The sequence below is a fragment of the Numida meleagris genome, chromosome 1, assembly GCF_002078875.1.
Source record: "Numida meleagris isolate 19003 breed g44 Domestic line chromosome 1, NumMel1.0, whole genome shotgun sequence".
In the NCBI taxonomy this organism is placed as follows: Eukaryota; Metazoa; Chordata; class Aves; order Galliformes; family Numididae; genus Numida; species Numida meleagris.
In genome coordinates, this window is record NC_034409.1 from 69,304,689 (window position 1) to 69,326,733 (window position 22,045).

The following is a 22,045-nucleotide window of genomic DNA, read 5'->3' on the forward strand; positions in this document are numbered from 1 at the left end:
CCAAAGAAGTTTATACAGTTACATAGAACTCTATTCTAAGTTACACTTGCTTTATTGCATATAAGGTAACTCCACAACTGTTTCCTCCAATAATTTGTTCTTTTGTACTGAAAATACCAATTTTTCCACACTTTTCCATCTGTAAGTGGTTTGCTGTATTGCAATGATAAAAAAAAACCAAACATGCGTAATTATTTCTATGTAGGTGATCTCATTTACATTTTTCATACATGAGAGAGGATGGGACAGGATGGAGGTGGGGGCAGGGACAGAACTACATTTTATTACACCTCACTGCCTTAAGGCAAGGCAACTCTATCCACACAGAGATGTCTAAACATGCAGTCTAGTTGTAAGAGCAGCAGCTCTTCTGCAACTCACTGGGTGCAGTTGGTACACTACGCTGATTTTAAAATAAGATCATTTTTCATGTGTAATAATAAAGCATTTTCTGCTTACATTAGGTAAAATCATCTTAGAGCGGGAAAGGAGAAAAAGTGTAAAGCTCTACAACTGAGCAGGACAAGTAACTTATCTTCTGCTACTCTCAAAAAAGAATCATCATTTTTGGCTTAAATCTAAACATAACAGCTACAAGAAAAGTTAGCAGAAGTGAGAGTTAAACACAAGAGGCATCAAGAAACAGAAAAACAAATACATCTACACAACGTGAACCGTATTTCAACACGTGTCAGTACAGAAACTTGCTTTTCTATCCCACTTAGTGCTTTGATTTCTAAACTGCTATAGCAATTTAATAAGAAAGCTAGTTTCATTAATTGAAATTAAAGGCTAATTTTACCAGATCATTGTATGGAATACAGATGGAAGTATTTAGAAAGCTGGAGACTGGCGTCTGCACATATGAATTTAATAAAAAAAACAAACAGTTTGTATCAATTTTTTTATTAGATATCAGCAGTTTACAAATTTGAATTAAGAAACAAAATTACAGAACAGAATTAGCTTGAGCTCATTCTTGGTTGTGAGGTTTTTCCTTTATGATCTAATCATTTTTATACAAGATGTCATCAACAAAAAAATCTAAACTGTCTAAAACACAGTTCTACTATATTTCTTCATCCAAAATTTCATTATTTATCAAAAAAAACGGTGACTGTTCTGAACATTTTAACGAGTATTTTACCAGCTACTCTATTAGGCCCTTTATATATTTTAAGTTTTTTCAATTGTACATAATACAGATCAGTTTTTAAAGCACTTAAGGATTCTATATTGCAATTTTTTATAACTTTCAAAACCAGAAATAAATAGATTGTTTTCATAACAAGATGAAACCTATTATTCAAAATACCAGGTGCCTTATCACCCCTATACCTCACATTAAGTATAACATTTTCTTGCAGAAATATTGTTTTAAAACATTAATCTCCCATCATTTTAATGCACACCAATTTACGACTGCAAGAGCTTCTACTTTCTGATAAATGCAGGTTTAACTTCATTCTATGTTTTGCTACAGTCCACTAAATATCATCTCAGCATAGGCTTACTTTCTTCTCCACAGCTTTAAAGACAGCCGGAAGACATGTTATGTCTGGCAACTAAGGATGCAGGTGCACAGAGGCTTCTATTGGGAAGTCTCATTTCTAATGTTCATGCCCATCCTTCTTTCTCCTTCCTGCCTCACAGACAAAAGCAGTAATAATATAAAGCTCCCAACATCTAACATCGAGGTCACTAAGAGAAATACAAGACTGTAAAGGAAAAGAAAAATAAAAGCATACGTAATGTAACAAGTTGCTACATGATTTCTGCTCTGTAAAGACAAAATAGCAATAAAAAGAGACTGCGCCAGAAAGCTGCACAAAAATAGGCTGGAACAATTAAAGACATTAACAGTCTTAAGGCAACCTTTATTCAAATCAGCAGTGTGATTACTTGTGCATCTGAGGAGAAACTCTTCTTTAGTCTACTTAATTGATATGCAAGATGTTATGAACCATATCGATCCTAGAAAACAAAAACAGACATGAGTGTATTTTCCATTGAAAGAAATCAGTTTCACTTACATTAGTGAAATAAATAGTAGTTTAATTCTTAAAATCTTTAAGAAAATTGGCCACTGTTTTGAAGAACTGGAGCTTACAGCTAAACTGAAAGATAATTAGCCTTTTCAAATATAAAAGAGCTCCCGCTGCCCTCATATAGGAAATACAAACTACAGGAAAGCTTTACATGATTGAGAACAGGATGCTTTAATTTTGTGCACTAATATAGACCTAAGGTACTACTGTCAAGTCAGAACCAATACAAGAGTTAGGAACTATAACAGTAAGATGAAAGCAAACAACTTTCGTAGTGGAATTTTTGTTTAGGTTTTAAGAAAAAAGAAAAACACTATAAGGGAAGAAACAAAAAGACATTCTAAGGAAGGTGTGCTATAAGCTACAGATTTACTTTTAGAATTATAAAGAACTATTGTCAATCATGGCAAGTCTATGAAGTTCAAAACTGAGTCCGTTCTTTTCTTCCCCAAAATAATTCACAGCAGGATCTATGACATAAGATGCTTACAAGACAACTGCAACTAATGTGTAATATATAACAATTTTTACTAACCTGTATAGATGTCATGACTCCATTAGCGAGTACAGAAAGCTTTCCAGCCACTGATTTCACTCCTTGTTTAAACTGGGCAATATCAGGAGCAGAAGGCAAGACGTTTGTAATGTTGTAGCTTCCTAAAGGGGGATACACACAGAGACAAAAAGAAAACAGTTTCTTATAAAAGCAGACTTCTTTCTTCCCCTATGAAGTACAATATTATACTAAGAGGACTAAAAATGAACATCTGATAACCACTATAGTAAACAGGAGGCCTAAATCTCAAACTTCTTAAATGCATCTTGCTTTTTATTTTTATATTAGCTCATATTTCCACCATGTCTGTCATTTTCTACACTTTGCATTCCCAGTTAAGCAATATACATTTGGATGAGACATGATTTATCCTGTGCTTCCAACCTGCTGCAGTGGTATGTCTTGTATCCTGAAGAGCTGTTCTTACATTGCAATTTGGAGATGAATGAAAAGTAATGAACCCTATTTGTGCGCACACATGGGCATGTTTTGCTTTCTGTACACACACACACACACATTTTGCATTACTATATCCACAGCTTGGAAAATTCTGTGGAATTATAGTAATGGTCATTTACATCGCAGGTTTTAACACTCCCCAACAAAGCTGGGAATCCAACCTTCCTTAAAAACAGCATTACCTCTACTGCTATTATGAGAAGTACAGGTCTAAAAATAACAGAAAGCAAAGGTGTTTCAAAACTAACTGCGCAGTAAATAGTAACATGCGTACAATTACAACCAAACGCTCATCAGTGAGAAGAATTATCGACATGCTAAATTCTGCAAAGTATTCTGAAGTCTTCTAAATGTCCGATACTGTAAAGGACACAAATGTCAGTGAAAGAGCTTGTGCAGAATTAAGATCTGGGAATGAATCTCTACTCTCTTCTCAGTCAAATGATTTTTCTCGTTTTTCTAGTTTACAAGAAGTTTCCCAGACAATTGCACAAAGTGACAGAGGTAGGTAACTCCTTTTTTCTAACTTCCATCAAAATCATCCTTTGCAAGTCAACTATCTGACATGCCATCTTTCAAAAGCAACCGGTATAAAAGAAAATACAAAGTAAAAACTCCTTTTTGCAGCCTTATGTTTTTGGTAACTAGATCCTACAGCATTCTGTGTAAAGACAGGTATCCTGAAACTTTGCGACATAAAATCTCAGCAGTGTTCATGAAAACATCTTTAGTTTCAAGACACTCTATACGGGCAAGGACCCCAGAATTACAGCAGCACATTTGTTGCCAACCTCCGGTCTTCTGATTACGTTTGTTTTACGGAACTGATGACGATCTTGGCATTAATCCAACACCAGACAAGCTATGAGTGCAGTAAAATATCACAAACGGTCACAGTCTAAAAGTAACCCTTGAGAAGGGGATTGTAACAGATAAACAAGCAGGAAAGGCAGATCCTAGCACCTGAATATAATGTGAATTTAAAATACACGTACTAATCATTCTTGGTGTACTGTTTCCTCACTTTTATTGCTCTGAAGTGTAGTAACTATACAGGAAATTGAGCCACCTTGTAAGGTAACTTCAAGTTCACTGTTGAATTACGTAACAAGGTTGCCAGTCATAGTGAGTAACTAACCATGAAATGCAGGAAAATATTTCTCATTCTTTTGTAAGAAATCTCTGTACTCCACACGCCCTAAGAGCCTTTCCAAGTAGTCAGTAACGAATAAACGTGTGTACAATTCCTTCACACATAATACATTTTGTATAATGGCCAGTAAGTATCCTCATGTAGAATATGATGAGAATTTTATCATGTATACACACACACACACACCTAGCGTATAAATGAGCAGAATCCTCAAGTATCATATTCTGAGAAAGGATAGAGCCTATTTTGAAATGACACTACATTGTTGAATTACTAGCAGGGTGTTAAAAAACAATGAGATTTTCAATAGCCTAAATACTACTTTTCGCTCTAATACTTACTCATTTCTAACCCGATGATATGTACTCTCCAGGGTAAGTACTCCAATAAATCCTCTTGATAGACAAACAGCTTGCAAAATTTCCTTAATAACTTGGCAAGACCAGTGTTCGAAGTAGATTCAACATTATTATTACAATGGGTGGCACGCATGTGGCATGTGGTAACTCATCAAAAGATTACGTGAATCTAGGTGTCATCTCCTTTGTTTTCATAAAAGATTATTATAGGATTTTGGGGCTTTATTTGTTTGCTTTTAAACAAAAAAAGCAATACATCACAAAAATTATAATAAGATACTGAAGTCACTGAACTGAAAACACTTAACTTTTTACCTAACAAATGAACTTTTTTTTAAAAAAAAAGAGACTACACCCGTCTTGCTTGTTTGATCTATTAGCAATATTAATGCATATTGCATTTTGCATACTTTTTGCAGAATATAGCAACAAATAGCTTTCTGATATCATGACTAGAAGCAGAGTACTGGAATGTATCCCACAGCATGCTACAGTTTCTCACTCAGTTAAATATGTACCTGCTGGTTGCTTTTTCTGGTCTTCAAACAGGTCAGCTGAACTTATAGAGGAGCTTCCAGAAAGTCTTTCTAGTCGAGCCCTAGCTTCATACTAGAAAAGAATTGAGAAGGTATTTTAACAGTGTGCTGGCATTTTTAGAGTTCACATAAAATAACGAGATTATAAAATATAAAAATCCATCTGAAGTAGACCATTCTGAAAGCTATCGTTGTGTTACACATGGCTTATACAGCATGAGTTTGTCGTCCCCTCAACTCATTTCTGAATGGATCAAAGAGTGATATCTACCACTGCAACACTGAGAGGGCTGTCCACTGTTAGCTCCCCTAAAAAAGTTTATATTGCTGACCAGGCAGAGGACAATGCACTATTCAATCATTAAAAATCCCAACAAAAAATAGTGGCTAGGTATGAAAAGACACTCCAGTTAGCATGACGCTGGCATCACAGCATGTTTATAACACAGAATCATACAATGGTTTGGGTGGAAGAGACCTTAAAGCCCATCCAGTTCCAACCCCATGCTGCGGGCAGGGCTGCCACCCACCAGCTCAGGCTGCCCAGGGCCCCATCCAACCTGGCCTTGACCACCTCCAGGGATGGCGCATCCACAGCTTCTCTGGGCAGGCTGTGCCAGTGCCTCACCATTCCCTGAGTGAAGAATTTCCCTATCACCTAACTCTCCTTCTTTTAGTTTAAAACCGTTCCTTCCTGTCCTATCACTATTAGATCGTGTAAAAAGTCAGTCACCCTCTGGCTTACAAGCTCCCTTTAAGTACTGAAAGGTCACAATGAGGTCTTCCTGAAGCCTTCTCCCTGCTGAACACATGATGATTTTAATTAAACTTTTCTCAGTTCTTAGTCCTTAGGAAAGGTGATACAATGATTATGTCATTTTACATCACTGTTAACATTGTTAATTTTTCTTTAAAAGTAGGTCTTTTTAAAAAATAATTGCTTGCCTATAAAATTCTAACTAACATTAATGCTTTTTTTTTAAATTTATTTATAGGCTGATCCAATTATACGTCATTTGTTGAACAATTCATAAGCTTACCTAGCCATACAATTGTAAGGAGACATCTATTTTTACCAGTAGTTCATTAGCATCACTTTTGTTATTTGAGACGAAAGAAGCTGGACTTCATGCAGCACCAGGCTGATTCTTTCTAAATCAAAGACTACTGAACCACAATCTACCACCTCTAACAGAAAAGAATAATACTGGAGACAAGTTCCTCCTAGCAGTTGTGGCTTCTTGAAAGGAAGTACTAAACTATCAGTGTTACTGGAGACTTGTCCATTTCTATCAAACAAATTTTCAAATGGACATAACAGTCTGTAAAATTTCTAAGTTTGTCGAGTTAAGTATTTACTGCCTACTCTTTTTATGCAACAACACCTTGTTCTACAGCCAAATAATATTTTCACATTCAGTAACATTTATCACTGTTTTCAACTTACATCTGCATGATCTTGCCTTCCGAAATACATGTCTGATGATATTGCTTTTACATTGCCAAATTTTTTTTGTGCCTCATCTGTGCTTAAAGATGGCTCATATTCAGGCTTACGACGAGATGCAGGCCTAGAAGAAAAACAGAGAGCATTAGTGCTGTAACATTTATATCATGGCAGAATGTTGAAATAATCAAATAAGAAGTACTATCATCTTCATTTTTTGAAGTCTAGAAGTATAATTGTGATTTATAAAACAACAACATGCAGAAATTAAATCAGCATAAATCCAGGACTAGATAACTAGTCTGATATAGCAGCAAATAAAATTTCAGTGACAGTTTTACAAGACAATGAACTTTATGGTATCTGAAATTCATTAATCCTGCCATCTTTATTTTTAGAGTTCACTCGAAAGTAAGCCAAAATTACATCAACAAGAATAGGATATTTCTACAAAACCTCAGAAAAACAAACCCACCCCAAAACACAGCATCAGTGAAATTCACATTTAAGCCTAACAGCATGAAAAGATCCAGCCTTTTACCTCAGCAAACATGCATATTCAACTGCTTCTGGCTCTTTTTAAAGGAAAAAAAAGCTTAAATAACAACCTAACAGCATTATGAACAATATCAACACATATTTTGTGCATAATGTATTACTGGTCCAGTCTTGAGGAAACAATAGACTATGCTTGTCTTAAAAAAAAGTTACTTTAAGCATACAGGTAAATGAAAAATAGTTTTAAATAAGAACAGAAGCAATTACACTAGGCAATCACACAAAAGCCCATATTCTTGTGTTTTCCACTTTAGTGAAAAGATAGAAACATGGTTGTCACAAGAAGAAATACATTCATCTTTTATCATCACAACTAGACCTGCTGTCTTTTCGATACCTTAATCCTGAGAGCTGAGTACCATACAGTTTCACTCCTTTGGTAACTGGGTTCCACTTGGTTCATTAGGCAATAAACAGAGCAAGTAAAACAAGTAAGTTCTCAAAACAGTCAAATATGAGTCACTCTATTTTGTCTACCACCTTTTTGCTGAAAATACTTTGGAAATTACCTCCAGTAGATACACCGCACAGCACTAATCAAAACAGACAGCACCTTTTAAAAGTAACTGAACATGAAATTCAGCTTACAAAAGAAATTCAGCCAGGACGTTCTTTGCCTGATAATCAAAGCTACAACCAAATTCTCCCTCTAGACTGAAAAAAATCTCACTACTATGATCAGGACTCAAATTGTATTAACATGCCTAGACTTTCTGTACAAAAATCAGTTAGTATTTCTTGGCATACCTGTCTGAAAATCCTGTATTTTTTGAAGTTAATATTACATCAACATCTCTACTTTCCTTCTTCCAAAAAGGATCTGAATTGTCATCCCACTTAGAGAAAGTGTTGCTTCTCAAATCTGAAGAATCATAGTACCTAAATATAAGAAGAAAAGAAATATTGAAAAAGTAAAGACTCTTACACTTAACCGAGTGGAACGTTCACCTTTCCTTTAGGCTGGATACAGTCACGAATATATGCAGTGGACTTCAGAGAGATCTGTTCCCATCAAAGACAGCAGAGCAAAGGTTTCATTACTTTGAAGTATTCCGTCTTTTTTAGGGTCAGGCAAAGCACTTGGAAAAAACACTGTCAAGACATCTACTTGATTTAAGAGAAACGCTAAAAAACCTCAGGAGAGGCACTGTGAGCAAGGTTTTTGCATCATGACAACCCTACAAGTCTGTCTGTTCATAAATGCTTGGTGCTCTTGACATTCCATACCAACATACCAGCTGTGAAAAAAGCCACCACCACTTTCAAGGCACTTTAGAGATCCAGCTGCACCTAATCCATGCCATCTGATGGTGCTGTGGTGCCACACGCAGCAAAGTTTTCTAATCACAGAGCTGACACTGGCTAATCTCACAGTTCGATACAAGTCTACATCTAATTTATACAAGCAGAGAATCTGCTCCCATTTTCTGCAGCATTAACAAACAAAATTCAAAGCTGTATGGAAAGCCCTCGCCTCAGGTTCTGTGTATTTTTGTATGCACATATTACTATGAAATTTCTGAGCTTTGTAACGTTTATTAAACAATGATAAAGAACATATTTCTTGAAAATTAGTCTCATTTGAACAAGTGAGACAATCTTTTTGCAAATCAAATCTGCAGGGAACACAAAAACAGAAAGAAAAGGAAAAAAACTGAAGCATGTTTGTCAAGGAACCTTATCTTGAGCATTTCCCCTTTGATTATCTACACATATTTAAAGACATCTGGATAACACCTGGCAAAAAAAATATACATTAAGTGCCAAACACTGAGCGTTTCTCTTTGAGGCTAAATTAACTTTCCTAAAGTTTGGATATGACTAGGATAGGGCTAAGAGGACCACAACAGCAGAAAGCATTAAAAGCCAGGACCCACATTTCGTGAAAAGAACCATTTAAAAAACACACTCTCTTTGTGTTATGAATAGTCAGGACACTGTTTTTGCAGTTTATGGGAAAGGTGACACCTTCAGTAAAGTCTCCTGCCAGTGTACATGTAAAAGAGCAAGGACAGATCTGTGATTAACTTCTGCAAAAAGTCTCTCCCTTACTCTCCTGACAGACACCAAGAAAGGTGACTCACTGAGATGCAATCTTCATTTTCACAATCTCACCTCACAGAATGGATGTTACATGCAATACATTTTTGAAGGCACTTTTTTTCCTGCTAAAACCACTGTTTTAATCTCTCCACTCTATGGATACAGCTGGAAAATCCAAAGGAAGAGTCATCGATATAAATCGAAACGAAAGGAAAAGAACCACTGTTTGGGGCACATCACTATACTAATTCAATCTTTTCCTGTTCCTGTGATCCCAGGTTGTTTTCAGTCGAATACCACACACAAAACAAAAGGAAGGCAGAAATTCTGAGACAAAAGTGGCAGAGCATCAGAGAGAAGACTGTCTTCCAAACTGCCTCGCTCAGCTGCTGATCTTGCTCTCAGCAGCTCAGAAATATGGCAAGGTGTTATATGCTCTCCTACAACCATTTTCCTTTGGCCTGATAGCTTAGTTTGTGTCATATGTTCCTGCGGTAGCAGGATGTAGAAGCACACTATAAAAAAACCCGTGTGGAATCTATGACATAGCAAGGCTGCTATTCTTGCCCACCTGAAGAAGAGACAGCCATGTTTGAAAGTTCCATAGCAATGCACAATAACAAAGTGGGAGTATGAGGGCAGGGAGGTGAAGCAATCTAATCCCTCAAAGACCATCAAAACCACAGGATGGGAAAGGGATTACTCATGAGCTGCTTTGAATAAAATGACTTATTTCTTCACCTTTCCCTTTCAGGTTTTCCTAACTCTACAAAACATTTCTTCAGTATTCAAAGAGAGGGAAAAAAACACCATATAATAAAAAAACTGCATGTTACATTATTGTGTTAATAAACATTTGTTAAATGGAGCAAAAAAAAAAAAAAAAAACCAAACAAACCAATCCAAGGATTTTAAGAGGCTTTAATCATATATTAAAATCTTAAGACATTCATCTTACTTGATTTACAGACAAGTACCAGCACTAACATCCAGCATGATTATTTTGCTTTTTGCTATATACTAAGATGACAGTAAAGTTACTCTGCCTCTATTTCAGTCACAGCTTGCAATAAAGGATAACTGCCTTAGAAACTTTACCAAGTCCAACAATCTGACACTTTCTTTAAAGAGAACGAATTTGTATATCAACTCCAATTAGCTTCTACTTCTGCTACAATAAGCACAAGAGTCAAAAACAGCTAGGTCACAATTTATCTTCTAATTATTGAACCAAAATACATTAAAAAGCCTCTTCCATAATTCATTATTTCTCTGCTACTAGACTTATAAATTATTTGAGAGCAGCAACAGTTCTTTTCAAGGTACAAATAAATAGAGGAGCACTGAGATGATACATTTCATTTTAGAAGACTGCTGCCAGTTTGCTTGGTATCGTATCTGCAATTCTGCTGCTAGTGATTACACAACAAAGTAAAGACATAAAAGCCTCTGCGTTTCTGTTTGCCTACCTACAAGTAATTAGGTACCATTTTCCACGTTACTTTGGCAGCAATTCAATAAAGTTTACAAAAGGACCACCTGTTTCCATCAGTCCAGCTGTTTGAATGCAATTAATGCCTGTCAGGCACTTTGCTGTCTCCTTCCCAGAAAAATTTGCAGTACCAAAGCTTTTTTGTCTGAGATTTTTCTTAAACCTTATGTTTAAAGACATAAAGTCTTTTACTGTAAGACTGCAGACATCTACACAATTTACCTAGCACACAAGATATCAAGATTTACTTTTTTGCATTTGGTATGTTTGTAGGTAAAAGAATGATGCCAACCGCAGTAAATCATGTACCAGATTTTGATGTCTATTTAATTTTCAACTGAACACTGAAGACACACTAAAGTACCACAAAACAAGCAAAAAATTAACTAGATTCCACATACAGTCAAAGAAAGCTTATACACCAACTCTTCACAAATAAAGACTAGATAGGATTGGACAACTGATAAGACAAAACCCATAAATAACACTACTTTTCCTCAGAAAAAGTAGCTTGTTTTCATTATGTTGAAGGGCAGCAATGCCATGCAGAAGGATCTTAAAAAGCTTGAAATGTGGGCCCATGCAAACTTCATGAAATTCAGCAAGGGCAAGAATAAGGTCCTGCACTGGGGCAATCTCAAACATGAATAAAGGCTGGGTGATGAGTGGATAGAGAGCAGTCCTACAGAGAATAACTTCAGGGTATTGGCAAACATAAAAACTGAGTAAGAGCTGATCCTCCTGAAATCTATGTTAAGGCACGTGCAAGACAGAAGATATCTGAGACAGGCAGCACAGCTTCCCCAAAGACAGATCGCATCTGGACCAATCTGATGCCCATCTACGACAGAGTAACAGCATCAGTGGACAAAGGAAGGGCAACTGATGTCGTTTACCTGGACTTGCTCAAGGCCTTTGATGTGGTCCTGCATCACATCCTTATCTCTAAGTTGGAGAGATAGGGATTTGAAGGCTGGACAATTGGATGGATAAAGAATTGGTGGGATGGTCACAGCCAGAGGGCTGTGGTCATTGGCTCTTATGTCCAGGTGGAGGCCAGTGACAAGTAGCGTCCCCTAGGGGTCCATCTTGGGAGCAGTGCTTTTCAGCATCTTTATCAACGACAAAGATAGCGGGATCAAGTGCATCCTCAGGAATTTTGCTGATGACACCAAGCTGAGTGGTGCACCTGGCAGAAGAGAAGGAAGGGATGCCAAAAAAGGTATCCAGACAGGCTTGAAAAATGGGCCCATGTTAACCTACTGAGGTTCCACAAGGCAAAGCACAAACTGTTGCACTTGAGTTGGAACCATCCCAGATATTTGTACTGACAAAAAGAACTCACTGAGAGGAGCCCTGCACAGAAGGGCTTGGGAACGCACTGGATGAAAAGCTTGACATGAGGCAGCAGTGAGCACTTGCAGCCCAGAAGGCCAGCTGTATCCTGGGCTGCATGAAAAGAGGGGCAGCCAGCAGGGCAAGGGAAGTGACTGTCCCCCTTTGTTCCGCCCTCACTAGGGTATCCAGACCTGGGGCCCCCAGCATTAGAAAGACATGGAGCTGTTGAAGCAGGTCCAAAGGCGGGCCACAAAGATGATCAGAGTGCTTGAGCACCTCTCTTATGAAGACAGGGTGAGGGAGCCAGGCTTGTTCAGCCTGTAGAAGAGAAATGTTCCAGGGAGGCCTCATTGTGGAGTTCAAGTACCTAAAGTGAACTTGTTAACAGGAGGGAGACTGACTTTTTATGCAGTCATACAGTGATGAAACAAGGGGGAATACTTTTAAAGTAAAAGAAGGAGGTTAGATCAAGTATGCCCAACCTACGTCCTGTATGCGGACCAGCAAAGATGTCAATGCCCTGCACCATCATGGCAGTGGCTCTGCCCCACCTGGCCCAAGCACATGAGTGACAATTAACCCTATCTGGGCTGAAAAGTGGGCATAGAGAGTGCACAGTAAAGTGCTAACTCAAGTTATCTGTCATATGTTCATGCGTTTTTGATACATTGACTAAACACTGTCAACAAAAATATATTATCTATGATTTTCAAATGGAACACAGTTTCCCCACAAGGTGAAATATCCCACTAGTTTTATGTTTTTGTTGCTTCTTTATATGTTTTAATATAAAAATATTAAAAATTAAAATGTTTTGTTACTTATATACATTAACTATATTATATATTTTACAAGGCCTGCTCTGAAAGTAATACCTCCTATTTTATGACTTTGGCCTACGATGTCAGAGATGGATGTTGGTGGTATGGCAGTAGAAGTTGAACGTTCCCACCAATATTCCATTGCATTTTGTTACCACAAGACAGACGGCAGCAGAAGAGCAGTCTGACAAAATGGCATCTGATGTGGAAGTGGGTATGAAGCAAAGGTGTGTTACTAAATTCCTCCATGTGGAAAAAATTGCACCCACTGACATTCATTGACACTTGGTGAACATTTATGGAGACCAGTCAGTGGATGTGAGCACAGTGAGGCTGTGGGTGGTACATTTCAGCAGTGGTAACAGAAGGTCACCTCCACTGGTGCAGACTGTTCTGAGCACAGCATGCAGGCTCTTGTCCATTACTGATGAAAATGCATAGCTAATGGTGGCATCTGTGTTGAAGAAGAGTGTTGAGAATTTGCTCTATTACATGGTGTTATTGTGCTCTTTGTATCAGCAGTAGTTTCCATGGAAATCATTAGGAGGCATTACTTTTGGAGCAACCAAAGTAGGTCCACATTGTAGATGCAGCTCTAGACAACTCCCCTTTACTCAGTGAGGCCCAGGCAAGCCAAAAGGTTGCACAGCCATGGGTTAGATCTTTGGAGGTGGTGGTGAGGCACTGAACAGGCTTCCCAGAGAAGCTCTGGATGCCCTCATCTTTGGTGGTGCTCAAGACCAGGCTAGACAGGGCCCTTGGCAGCCTAATCTAGTGGGTGGCACCTCTTCTATGAAAGCACGCTGAAAGAGTCAGGGTTGTTTAGCCTAGATAACTTATAGTGACCTGCCAGTACATAAAGGAGATATGGATAAGTACTCTATTAGGCAGCGCAGCAATGGGACAAGGGGTAATAGCTCTATACTTAAAGAGGAGAGATTTAATTCAGATGTTTGAAGGAAATTCTTTACTTAGAGGGCAGTGAAGCACTGGCACAGGCTGCCCAGAGAAGCAGTAATCCCTCATCCCTCGAGGTGTTCAAGGACAGGCTGAATGGGGCCCTGAGCAACCTAACCTAGTGGGTAACAACCCTGCCCATGGCAGGAGGTTGGAACTGAATGGTTTCTAAGGTCCCTTCTAATCCAAACCATTCTGATTCTAAATACATTTGTGTTATTGAGAGGAGGTCAACTATTTCACAACTTCTGATTTGGATGTTCCTTCAAAATATAATAGGTGTGCAGACCTGTGCAATTGTTTTCCGTTTTTATCCTGTTTCAAATATACTGCATACATTCAAATACATAACTTGCATACACTTCCACTCCCACTCAAAACAAAGCCAATACGTTACCTTGAACTAGAAGAAGAGAAATATGAGTCTTCTACATCATCTGTGTACTTTTTCTTAGGTTTTGCAATTGTTGGTGTTTCCTGTTCTATTGTTTGCATATCTGAGATGACAGAGTGGGAAATGCCACTGGGAATAGGAGGAAAAAAAAAATGTGAAGAGATGACAAAGCCCACACCCTAAAATAAACAAACAAATAAATAAAGCCCTAATGTTGTTTCTGAAGCCTGCTGTCAATGCAAAAACTCTACAAACATTTAAGAAGAAACAGGAAATTAAAAAAGTAAAGCCTTTGAAAGCTCAGCTACAGTTCTCGGAAGTAGTGGCAAGACTTTTGAATACACAAACCATTCCAACAGCTGTAGAAGAGCCACATTTTTTTATTCAGAGTTTTGGCATGTAGTGGGTAGATTATGCTTAGGTTTGTACTGTTCACGAAAACATTCCAGCTACCCTCTTCACAGACAGCTAAATACAACAAAAATCCTACAGATAGTCTACAATTTAAGTTAGCATCTGTCCGGAAAATTAAAACGTCTGCCTCTTTCCCTGTTAAATACTCAATTCTTTGACAATTATGTTTCCATAACACTTCACACTTCAATATATTTTTCATTTCCGAAGTAAAATCAAGAATATTTGCATGAAAACATAGTCCATCTTAAATACAGTGTACAGAACTTCACATACCTTCTGTTGCTGCCAAATCCCATGCCAAGCCTCTCCAGTTCATTTTTCTTCTTACCAGATAGATTTAACTTTTCTTCTTTTGTTTTTATATCAAGATCTCTGTAGGCCAATCGTAAAGATGATACACTAGAACAAAACATACAGTTGAATGTTATCGTAAAATCATTTAAAAACAGTAATATTGATAGAAAACAAGTAATATGTATTGTACAACTGTATCTTGCTTTCTGTGTTTATTGAAAATATTCATTATTAAAAGGATCACACTCCAACTATAAGAATGGGAGAAAGCTGGTAGAGAACACTGCCTAAACGGTACTCTAGTGTGAATATGAGCATGCAGGGTTGGGGTTTTTTTTGTTTTGTTTTGTTTTTTTTTACTTTAAAATATATGTAAAAATTTGTAGTGTTAAAGTTCAGGGTAGAGTTTTTCCTCTACCATCAAGTCAACCACTGCCACAGTTGAATCTGCTACTAAATAATTATCAAAATTACCCAACTCTGACATATTACAGTACTGCAGTACCCACAATACGAACTAGTAATGCGTTCCCCACAGTGCACTCCTTGGCCCTGCTGTATCTTCCTACATGCTCCTAATGGTTTTAACACTTGTTATATACATTTGAGGGACATTTAGTAGAGGTGGACTACATTTCCCCTCTATTGATGCTCCTCTTCTCTGTCCCCAAAAAAGTGTCTCAGAAGAGGGGAAGAGAACCTTCGCAGCTACAACATCAAATATATTCCCTATTATGGAATCTTTGGAGCACCCAAAACTTACTTACTGCTCAGCAAGCAACACATTTTGTCTCCTGAAACATCCTTGTAATTCAAATACCGTAAGTGCTCTGAGATGCCATGAGCCTTTCTAAAGCTCAAAACAGTATTAATAATTATTTCCCACCAGTATCAATGTAGGAGATAGAGTAAGTTTAATGAGAAACACAACAATATCTTATTTATAGGTTGTGTCTGTCAAAAAGTACAAGTGAACACCATCAGAAGAAAAGTAAATGAAAATTACATGTTACTTGTAGATAATTCCTCCTGTAACTAGACGGGAAGTATCTAACTTTCCATCCATTTTGTACAGAAGTAGGAATGAAAAGCCATTTGATTACTGAAATGGACTCCTCTGGTCTTGCTCTTCATCTGGCCCCATGTGTCCTTACTGAACTTTAAACAGGAGTACAAGATGCCCCTGCCAAAGCTCATACCTTGCTGGTCAGTGCAGCCTACTGCAAGACAAGAGGCTGTGTACGTGAACTTGTGATGACTGGATATCCTTTGACTAGTCCTTCAGAAGGCTTTAGTTCAGAACTAAAAATTAATTATGTCTTACGTTCCAATGCTGACAACAATAAATGCCAGTCATCTGTTGAATGATTTTTGAAATCAGTAAAATCAGAAAAATTTATCAAACTACAGAATATACTCGGAAGTTTTAAATCCTTACTCTTTAGCACCAACTCTTATAGAGAAAATGGAACGTGTTTTCTGAAGTTCAGCTTAAAACTGCTACTGAAGGGAATCTACTCAGCATTTCACTTAAGTAAAAAGATAGCCTGCTTTATGAAATCTATTTAATGAACATAAAAAGCCTCTTATTTTCTTCAGATTAAAAAAACACCATTATACCTATTAGTTTTATAGTAACTCTAGTAATCTATTATTTTGTCACTGCACAGCAGAAAATGCAGAAACTGTACCAATTATAAAATTACATTTTAAGTTCAATCTTAGGTCTCTTTCTAAAAAGGAAGCACTTAAAAAGGTAATTTCCAAACATGTAACAAAGTCACTATTAATTAAATTACTTAAGTTCATTACTCTAGATTTTAATAAATTAGCTGGAGGCACGTGCGACTTTAAAAGTATTCATTTTTTTTAAATTTTGATATACACTGCTTATCTACAGTTAAAAACCCAAAAAGTTAACCTCTAGGGAAAGTTACCTTGTCTCTACAGATATTGGATATATAAACCCAAGTCTACGTGCATCCCTCACGTTTACAGACATTTTTGTAGGGTCCTAACCACTCCAGAAACATTGCAGTGAACCTATACAGACTGTGTACTGACAAATGTTTCTGAGACAAAAACAGAATCACTACTGTGAATTTCTTCCAAACTGAATAATATCATTAAAGAGGTTATAATTAAAGAATACTAACAACTAATAAATGAAGAATCATTTTTCTTTTTTATTTAGCAGCATGTTCCTCCAATTCAGTTTACTGGTAATTTTTGTCAATCAGTGAGAAATGTGATTTTTGCAGTAAGAATACTTGGAAAAAATGAATGATCCCCTTACAATTAATACTTTTGACGCATACAAAACATTGATTTCTGCAGAGGCCACGTAACAAGTATGCAAAAATAGCATGAAGCAGTTTATAGGTCAAAGAGCTTGGTATCATGAATTCCAAGTGATCTTCTAATTTTGTAATTACATTTATATTCAGAAAATTCCTCAATAGTTTATTAAAATGATGCATCCTAGCTCTTATGAGCTAAGAATATTCTTATGCTAAGAATAAAGAGCTGCAGCCTATTTACTAAGGATGGACTAACAGAGTTGAGGTCTCTGACAAAAAAAACAAGTTTTCGTGAAAATGAAGGCAGCTTCCGTATAAAACAGCTGCAACTTAAGCAGGCAATTCTAGCCATACTTAACCAACCCCCTGCTTCCAACAGAGAAACCCTTACCCAATACATACACAAATAATACCAAGTACCTGCATGATTCCTAAGCAGTCAGTGAGTCTGTTACAATGTTTATATAGTTCATTATACCAAACCAAAATTAACTACATAACTAATATTGAATAAAGAATGTTCAAGAAGCAAAAGTCTTCTTTGGTAATACAGGCAATGGAACAACTACTTTTTGAACCATTCCACCCACATTTGGGGATTTTTCTTAAATTGAGAAATGAAGTTTTATTTGCATAAGCTAGTCTTTGGTAGCATTTAAAATGCTGACAATTCATTAATTCATTAAGAAATCAGGCATCATGTTTTACCATTGTGAATACAACTCATACTTACAGTGGCTCTTCCATCTCTGTTTTCTTACTGCTATGAAGATCCTCTTGTTCCTTCATTCTATCTACAGCTTGTGCTTGTTTTTCAATCTCATTAAAGCTTTGGCTGCTGACTTTTTGTGCCCCCAAACCGCCTTTTTTGGCGCCAAGCTTGATCCATTAAAATAAAAAAAAAGAAAAAGAAAAAGGCCCAAGATAGCAACTGAGAATACCAAAGAATCAATTTTGAAATCAACAGCAAATACTATAACTCTGTTACGGAGTACGCAGTGCAACTTCAATAATGATTATGCTGCATAACAATAATATAATTAACTTTGTTGCAATTGAACCATTTGATGCTCATTCACTTAATTCATAATTACAGAAGTTACAGAAGTGATTAAGATTTTTGAAATAGTTCTCATTGGCCAGTATTAGCATGTTATCTTAATAGTAAGGCTTGATTTATTTACATTTTTAATAAATATGTATACAGGTATTTAACCATTTACCGTAAGATAGGAATACACAAGTTCTGTATGTAAGTGTAGGCAAAATTCATAAATGCACAATTAGTCTCTGCATATCACAAAGCATAATAAGTTTTGAGGTTTGGGGTTTTTTTGTGTGTGTGTGTTTTTTTGTTTGTTTTTTTTAAGATAAACATGTCGGTTAAGAGGTTACAGTTTTGCACTGGTTCTTTCAAAATAAATCTATTTCCAGCTCATTACTTCAAAACATGAATGCAAATCCTTTCATTATCAGTTTTTTAAAAAACACTGACTACTACAAATATGAATAGACAAAACGACGCAGATTCAGAAACAGCAAAACACTCAAACTGCAGTTCTCAGTCTCTCACGTGTTTAATTCTTTATCTGAAACACTACAGCAATATGAATTTTCCCAATATACTTATCTTAACCTGCTAGCACTTTGAAGTCTTCATCTAAGAGCTCTGACCTATGTACACACAGAATTGTACAGTTTTAGGCTCTGACAATGTATGTGCATCTGTGAACCCAGTTATGTTCTTTTAACTGTAAGAGAAAATACCTGCGTCAGCCACTTGGAATAAATGTGAAATTCCTCTTGCACACTGAGGCCCTCTAGTGGGAGCAATGAACAGTATGTTTCAATCTATTTAATTGTTTGCTCCAATGGAAGTCTTTTCCACACGTTAGCCAGACCTAAATGAAGTGACTCCCTGTTACATGTCATCCTCGTAGCCTAATATTAGGGCTATTTTCTTGGGACTTATAAGCTACACTTCCAAAATCTAGCTTTTCCTGAATACATTGAGTCAACTCTCAAATATCTCACTCAGTTTTCAGTTCCCTGAACAATCACTCTGAGATGCACAAGTCCGCATGTCTTCTCTACAAAGACCAGATACCTAAGAAAGCGTTGGGATCCAATCCAGAAGCAAAAAAGAGCTACTGAAAATGCCTCTGTTTTCAAGATTTGCTACGAAAAGATCTCAAATGTTAACTAACATAGCTGAAAGACTGAAGAAGTCTAACAATCCAGTATCAACATATCTGCCAAGAAAGAAGGAAGGTTACAGGGCAGGTTATGGAGGGCTGAAGTTGCAGGCACAATGGTTGTGAAGGCTATGTATCAATACAGGCTTTGACGTTTTTATTTTGCTCATTTTTTAAAAGACAGCAGGTGTGAGTCTAGACAGTGTAGTAAGCTGCACTGCAAACACACTTAGAATTTATCTGAGATCAGAAAACAACCCACACATCTTAGGTACTCCACCACAGAATAACAGTAATCTGTTAGACAAATTCATCTTAACAATCACAAAATCATTTGAGTTGGAAGGGACCTATTCATTTTGAAATGGATCATTAGCTGTTTTGATGTAAACAGGTTTTCTACTGCATTTTAGTTCCAGAATTGTTACCAATATATGTACTGTTCAGTATTAGCTCACATAATACACTTCCAAATTGCAATTTACTATTTCCATAGATCTGTAATACAGAGGAAAAAAAAATTATGTTAATCATATAGACTTACCCCTTTCTTAACTTGATTCGGCTTCTTTTTTATGAAGGAGGTGTTCTCTGCAAGGATGAAATGTACATTACTTTACATATATTTTTATTAATTTCAGAACTGCAAAAGATAATTTCTGCAATTTCAGCCTCAAAATATATTTTTGAATTTACTGTCATAAAGTATTATAGTTACTTCATGAAGAGATTCAGAAACTAAACTGAATTACAGTGAACAGAGCAGTAACTATTATCAAGATAATGTGAAAAAGAGCCTCTGATTGAGGACATGGTACCTCTTGCCTATTCTTAACAGGAATAAAATTATGGCTCAGTGAAAACCTGAGTGGATACCTAATAGTACACAGACTTGCCATTCTGAATCATACTAGAGGTCTACCTGATCCCAAACCACTTCAGGACAAATTGTTTAGCAGAGAGAAAGGCACTGTCCATGTTTAAAACAACCAATCATAAAGATAAAATAAATCAGTATCATCATAAACATACCAACAAAATCGCAAACATCACCAGAGGTGACCACGTACTCTACCACGGAACTGACAATTTTGCTCAATTGCCTAAATACATCATCAGGAGTCTACATTTACACACAAAGTTTGCAAGTTCCAGTCTTATTGCTTTGTATTAAACTTTGAAACATACAAAATGAATGAATCTACATTCTGCTCTTCGTGAAGTCTGATGCAACTGCTGATCTTGGTATTTTAATGAGCCCACAGTTGAATTAACTACAGTTTTCAAACAACTCCTACTAAATGCTCATACATAAAACTCTTTTGAGCTGAAATTTAGTTGGAAACAGACTGAAGAAGCATACACAGAACACAGATTCTTCATGTAAGACAGAACTTGTCACATCCAAAACAAGTAAGAAAAGCACTTGTTTTATGAGACCACATGTTATAGATAAAAATGAGAAAGAACAGGTAACACATGAGGATGACTGTTTCTCCTATCCTCTAGTCTCCATCTCAAAAAAAAAAAAGTGAATACAAAAAGCAATGAAGATCATGCCATCTTGAAGCAGTAAGCTAGATCAAGCTACCACTTCTTTACAAACACTGCGCTGCTGAAAAAAATCAATACTCCTGCTCCTGCAGGGTGATCCTCAAAATGATACACCACCCTATGTATTTAATTCTATTTTCCTCAACTTCTTAACTTGCACACAGAGATACATTCCTCACTGTTACGTAAACTAAAATTCTAGATACTGAAGATTTTGCATTACAAACACAAGATTTTTCCTAATTTTTTATGTTTCGTTTTCTGAAAAGGGAGCAAATCTATATCTAGCTAGAAAGAGAGATCTGCAAGATGTAGTCTTGCTTTATGCAAAGTGCTTGCTTAAAAAAAAAAAAGCAGGCCATTACTCACAGCACAGTTATCCACTTGTGCATAGATGCAGTCCTTGAAGAAGGCTAAAGGTGTAAAGCATTACTGGTCACCATTATTAGGTGCAATATCTGTAGCATTTAAACTCTTCAAGTTAACTAGGATAGCATAGATAAAACCAGAACACAATGGACTAAAACTGATTTCTTTAATGGGATACACTGTTTAAAAGAAGAAGTCGTAAAACAAATTGATGTTTCAAATTAACTCATGCACAGAATACTACAGTAAGAATTCCACATCCCTTCCCAGTCACACATTCTGAGTAAGAACACATATAGAGGTACACTACACTGGTTGCCGCCTTCTGTTTATGCTTATTACCTAATGTGGCTTTCGGTGATGTACTAAGGCAATCAACACTTGGTCCATGTTCTGGTCCACCTGAAAATATAATGCATAGCAAGGGTAAGAATAGCAGAAGGCTCATTAGAGTATTTAAATACCAAAACACAACGCACTGTCCTCAGAGTACTTTTTGGTATAGATACCATAACGCGTTATTTCTGTTACAGCTTTACCAGTTACTAACAGGCACTGAAAGATTCATCTGAAATCTTCTGAACCAGACTTTAATTTGGATTTCTACTAAGCATTATTAAAGGAACATGCAATACCACACATTCTAGCACAATCCTTCTAGAAACTCATTCCTTCCCCAAATCCTGAAGTTTAGCAAGGTTAGATTATTTAACTACTGAAGTAGGGTAACGAAAGCCTAAACAAAGAGGCTTATC

At 36.7% G+C, this 22,045-nt stretch overlaps 1 protein-coding gene across 5 annotated transcripts in view; it reads right to left on the minus strand.

The window, feature by feature from the left end:
* ARFGAP3 (ADP ribosylation factor GTPase activating protein 3) overlaps positions 891–22,045 on the minus strand; it is a 33,588-nt gene continuing 12,433 nt past the window's right edge. For 4 of the 5 annotated variants that reach the window (XM_021392471.1, XM_021392474.1, XM_021392465.1 and 1 more), the window contains 10 exons: positions 21,633–21,692; positions 19,912–19,958; positions 17,906–18,051; positions 14,852–14,977; positions 14,165–14,290; positions 7,864–7,995; positions 6,559–6,682; positions 5,094–5,184; positions 2,584–2,705; positions 891–1,974 (listed from right to left, as the gene is read on the minus strand). In XM_021392471.1, the coding sequence (XP_021248146.1) occupies positions 1,957–1,974; positions 2,584–2,705; positions 5,094–5,184; positions 6,559–6,682; positions 7,864–7,995; positions 14,165–14,290; positions 14,852–14,977; positions 17,906–18,051; positions 19,912–19,958; positions 21,633–21,692 (992 nt within the window). In that variant the 3' untranslated portion in view covers positions 891–1,956. The other variant, XM_021392484.1, reaches the window with a different exon arrangement.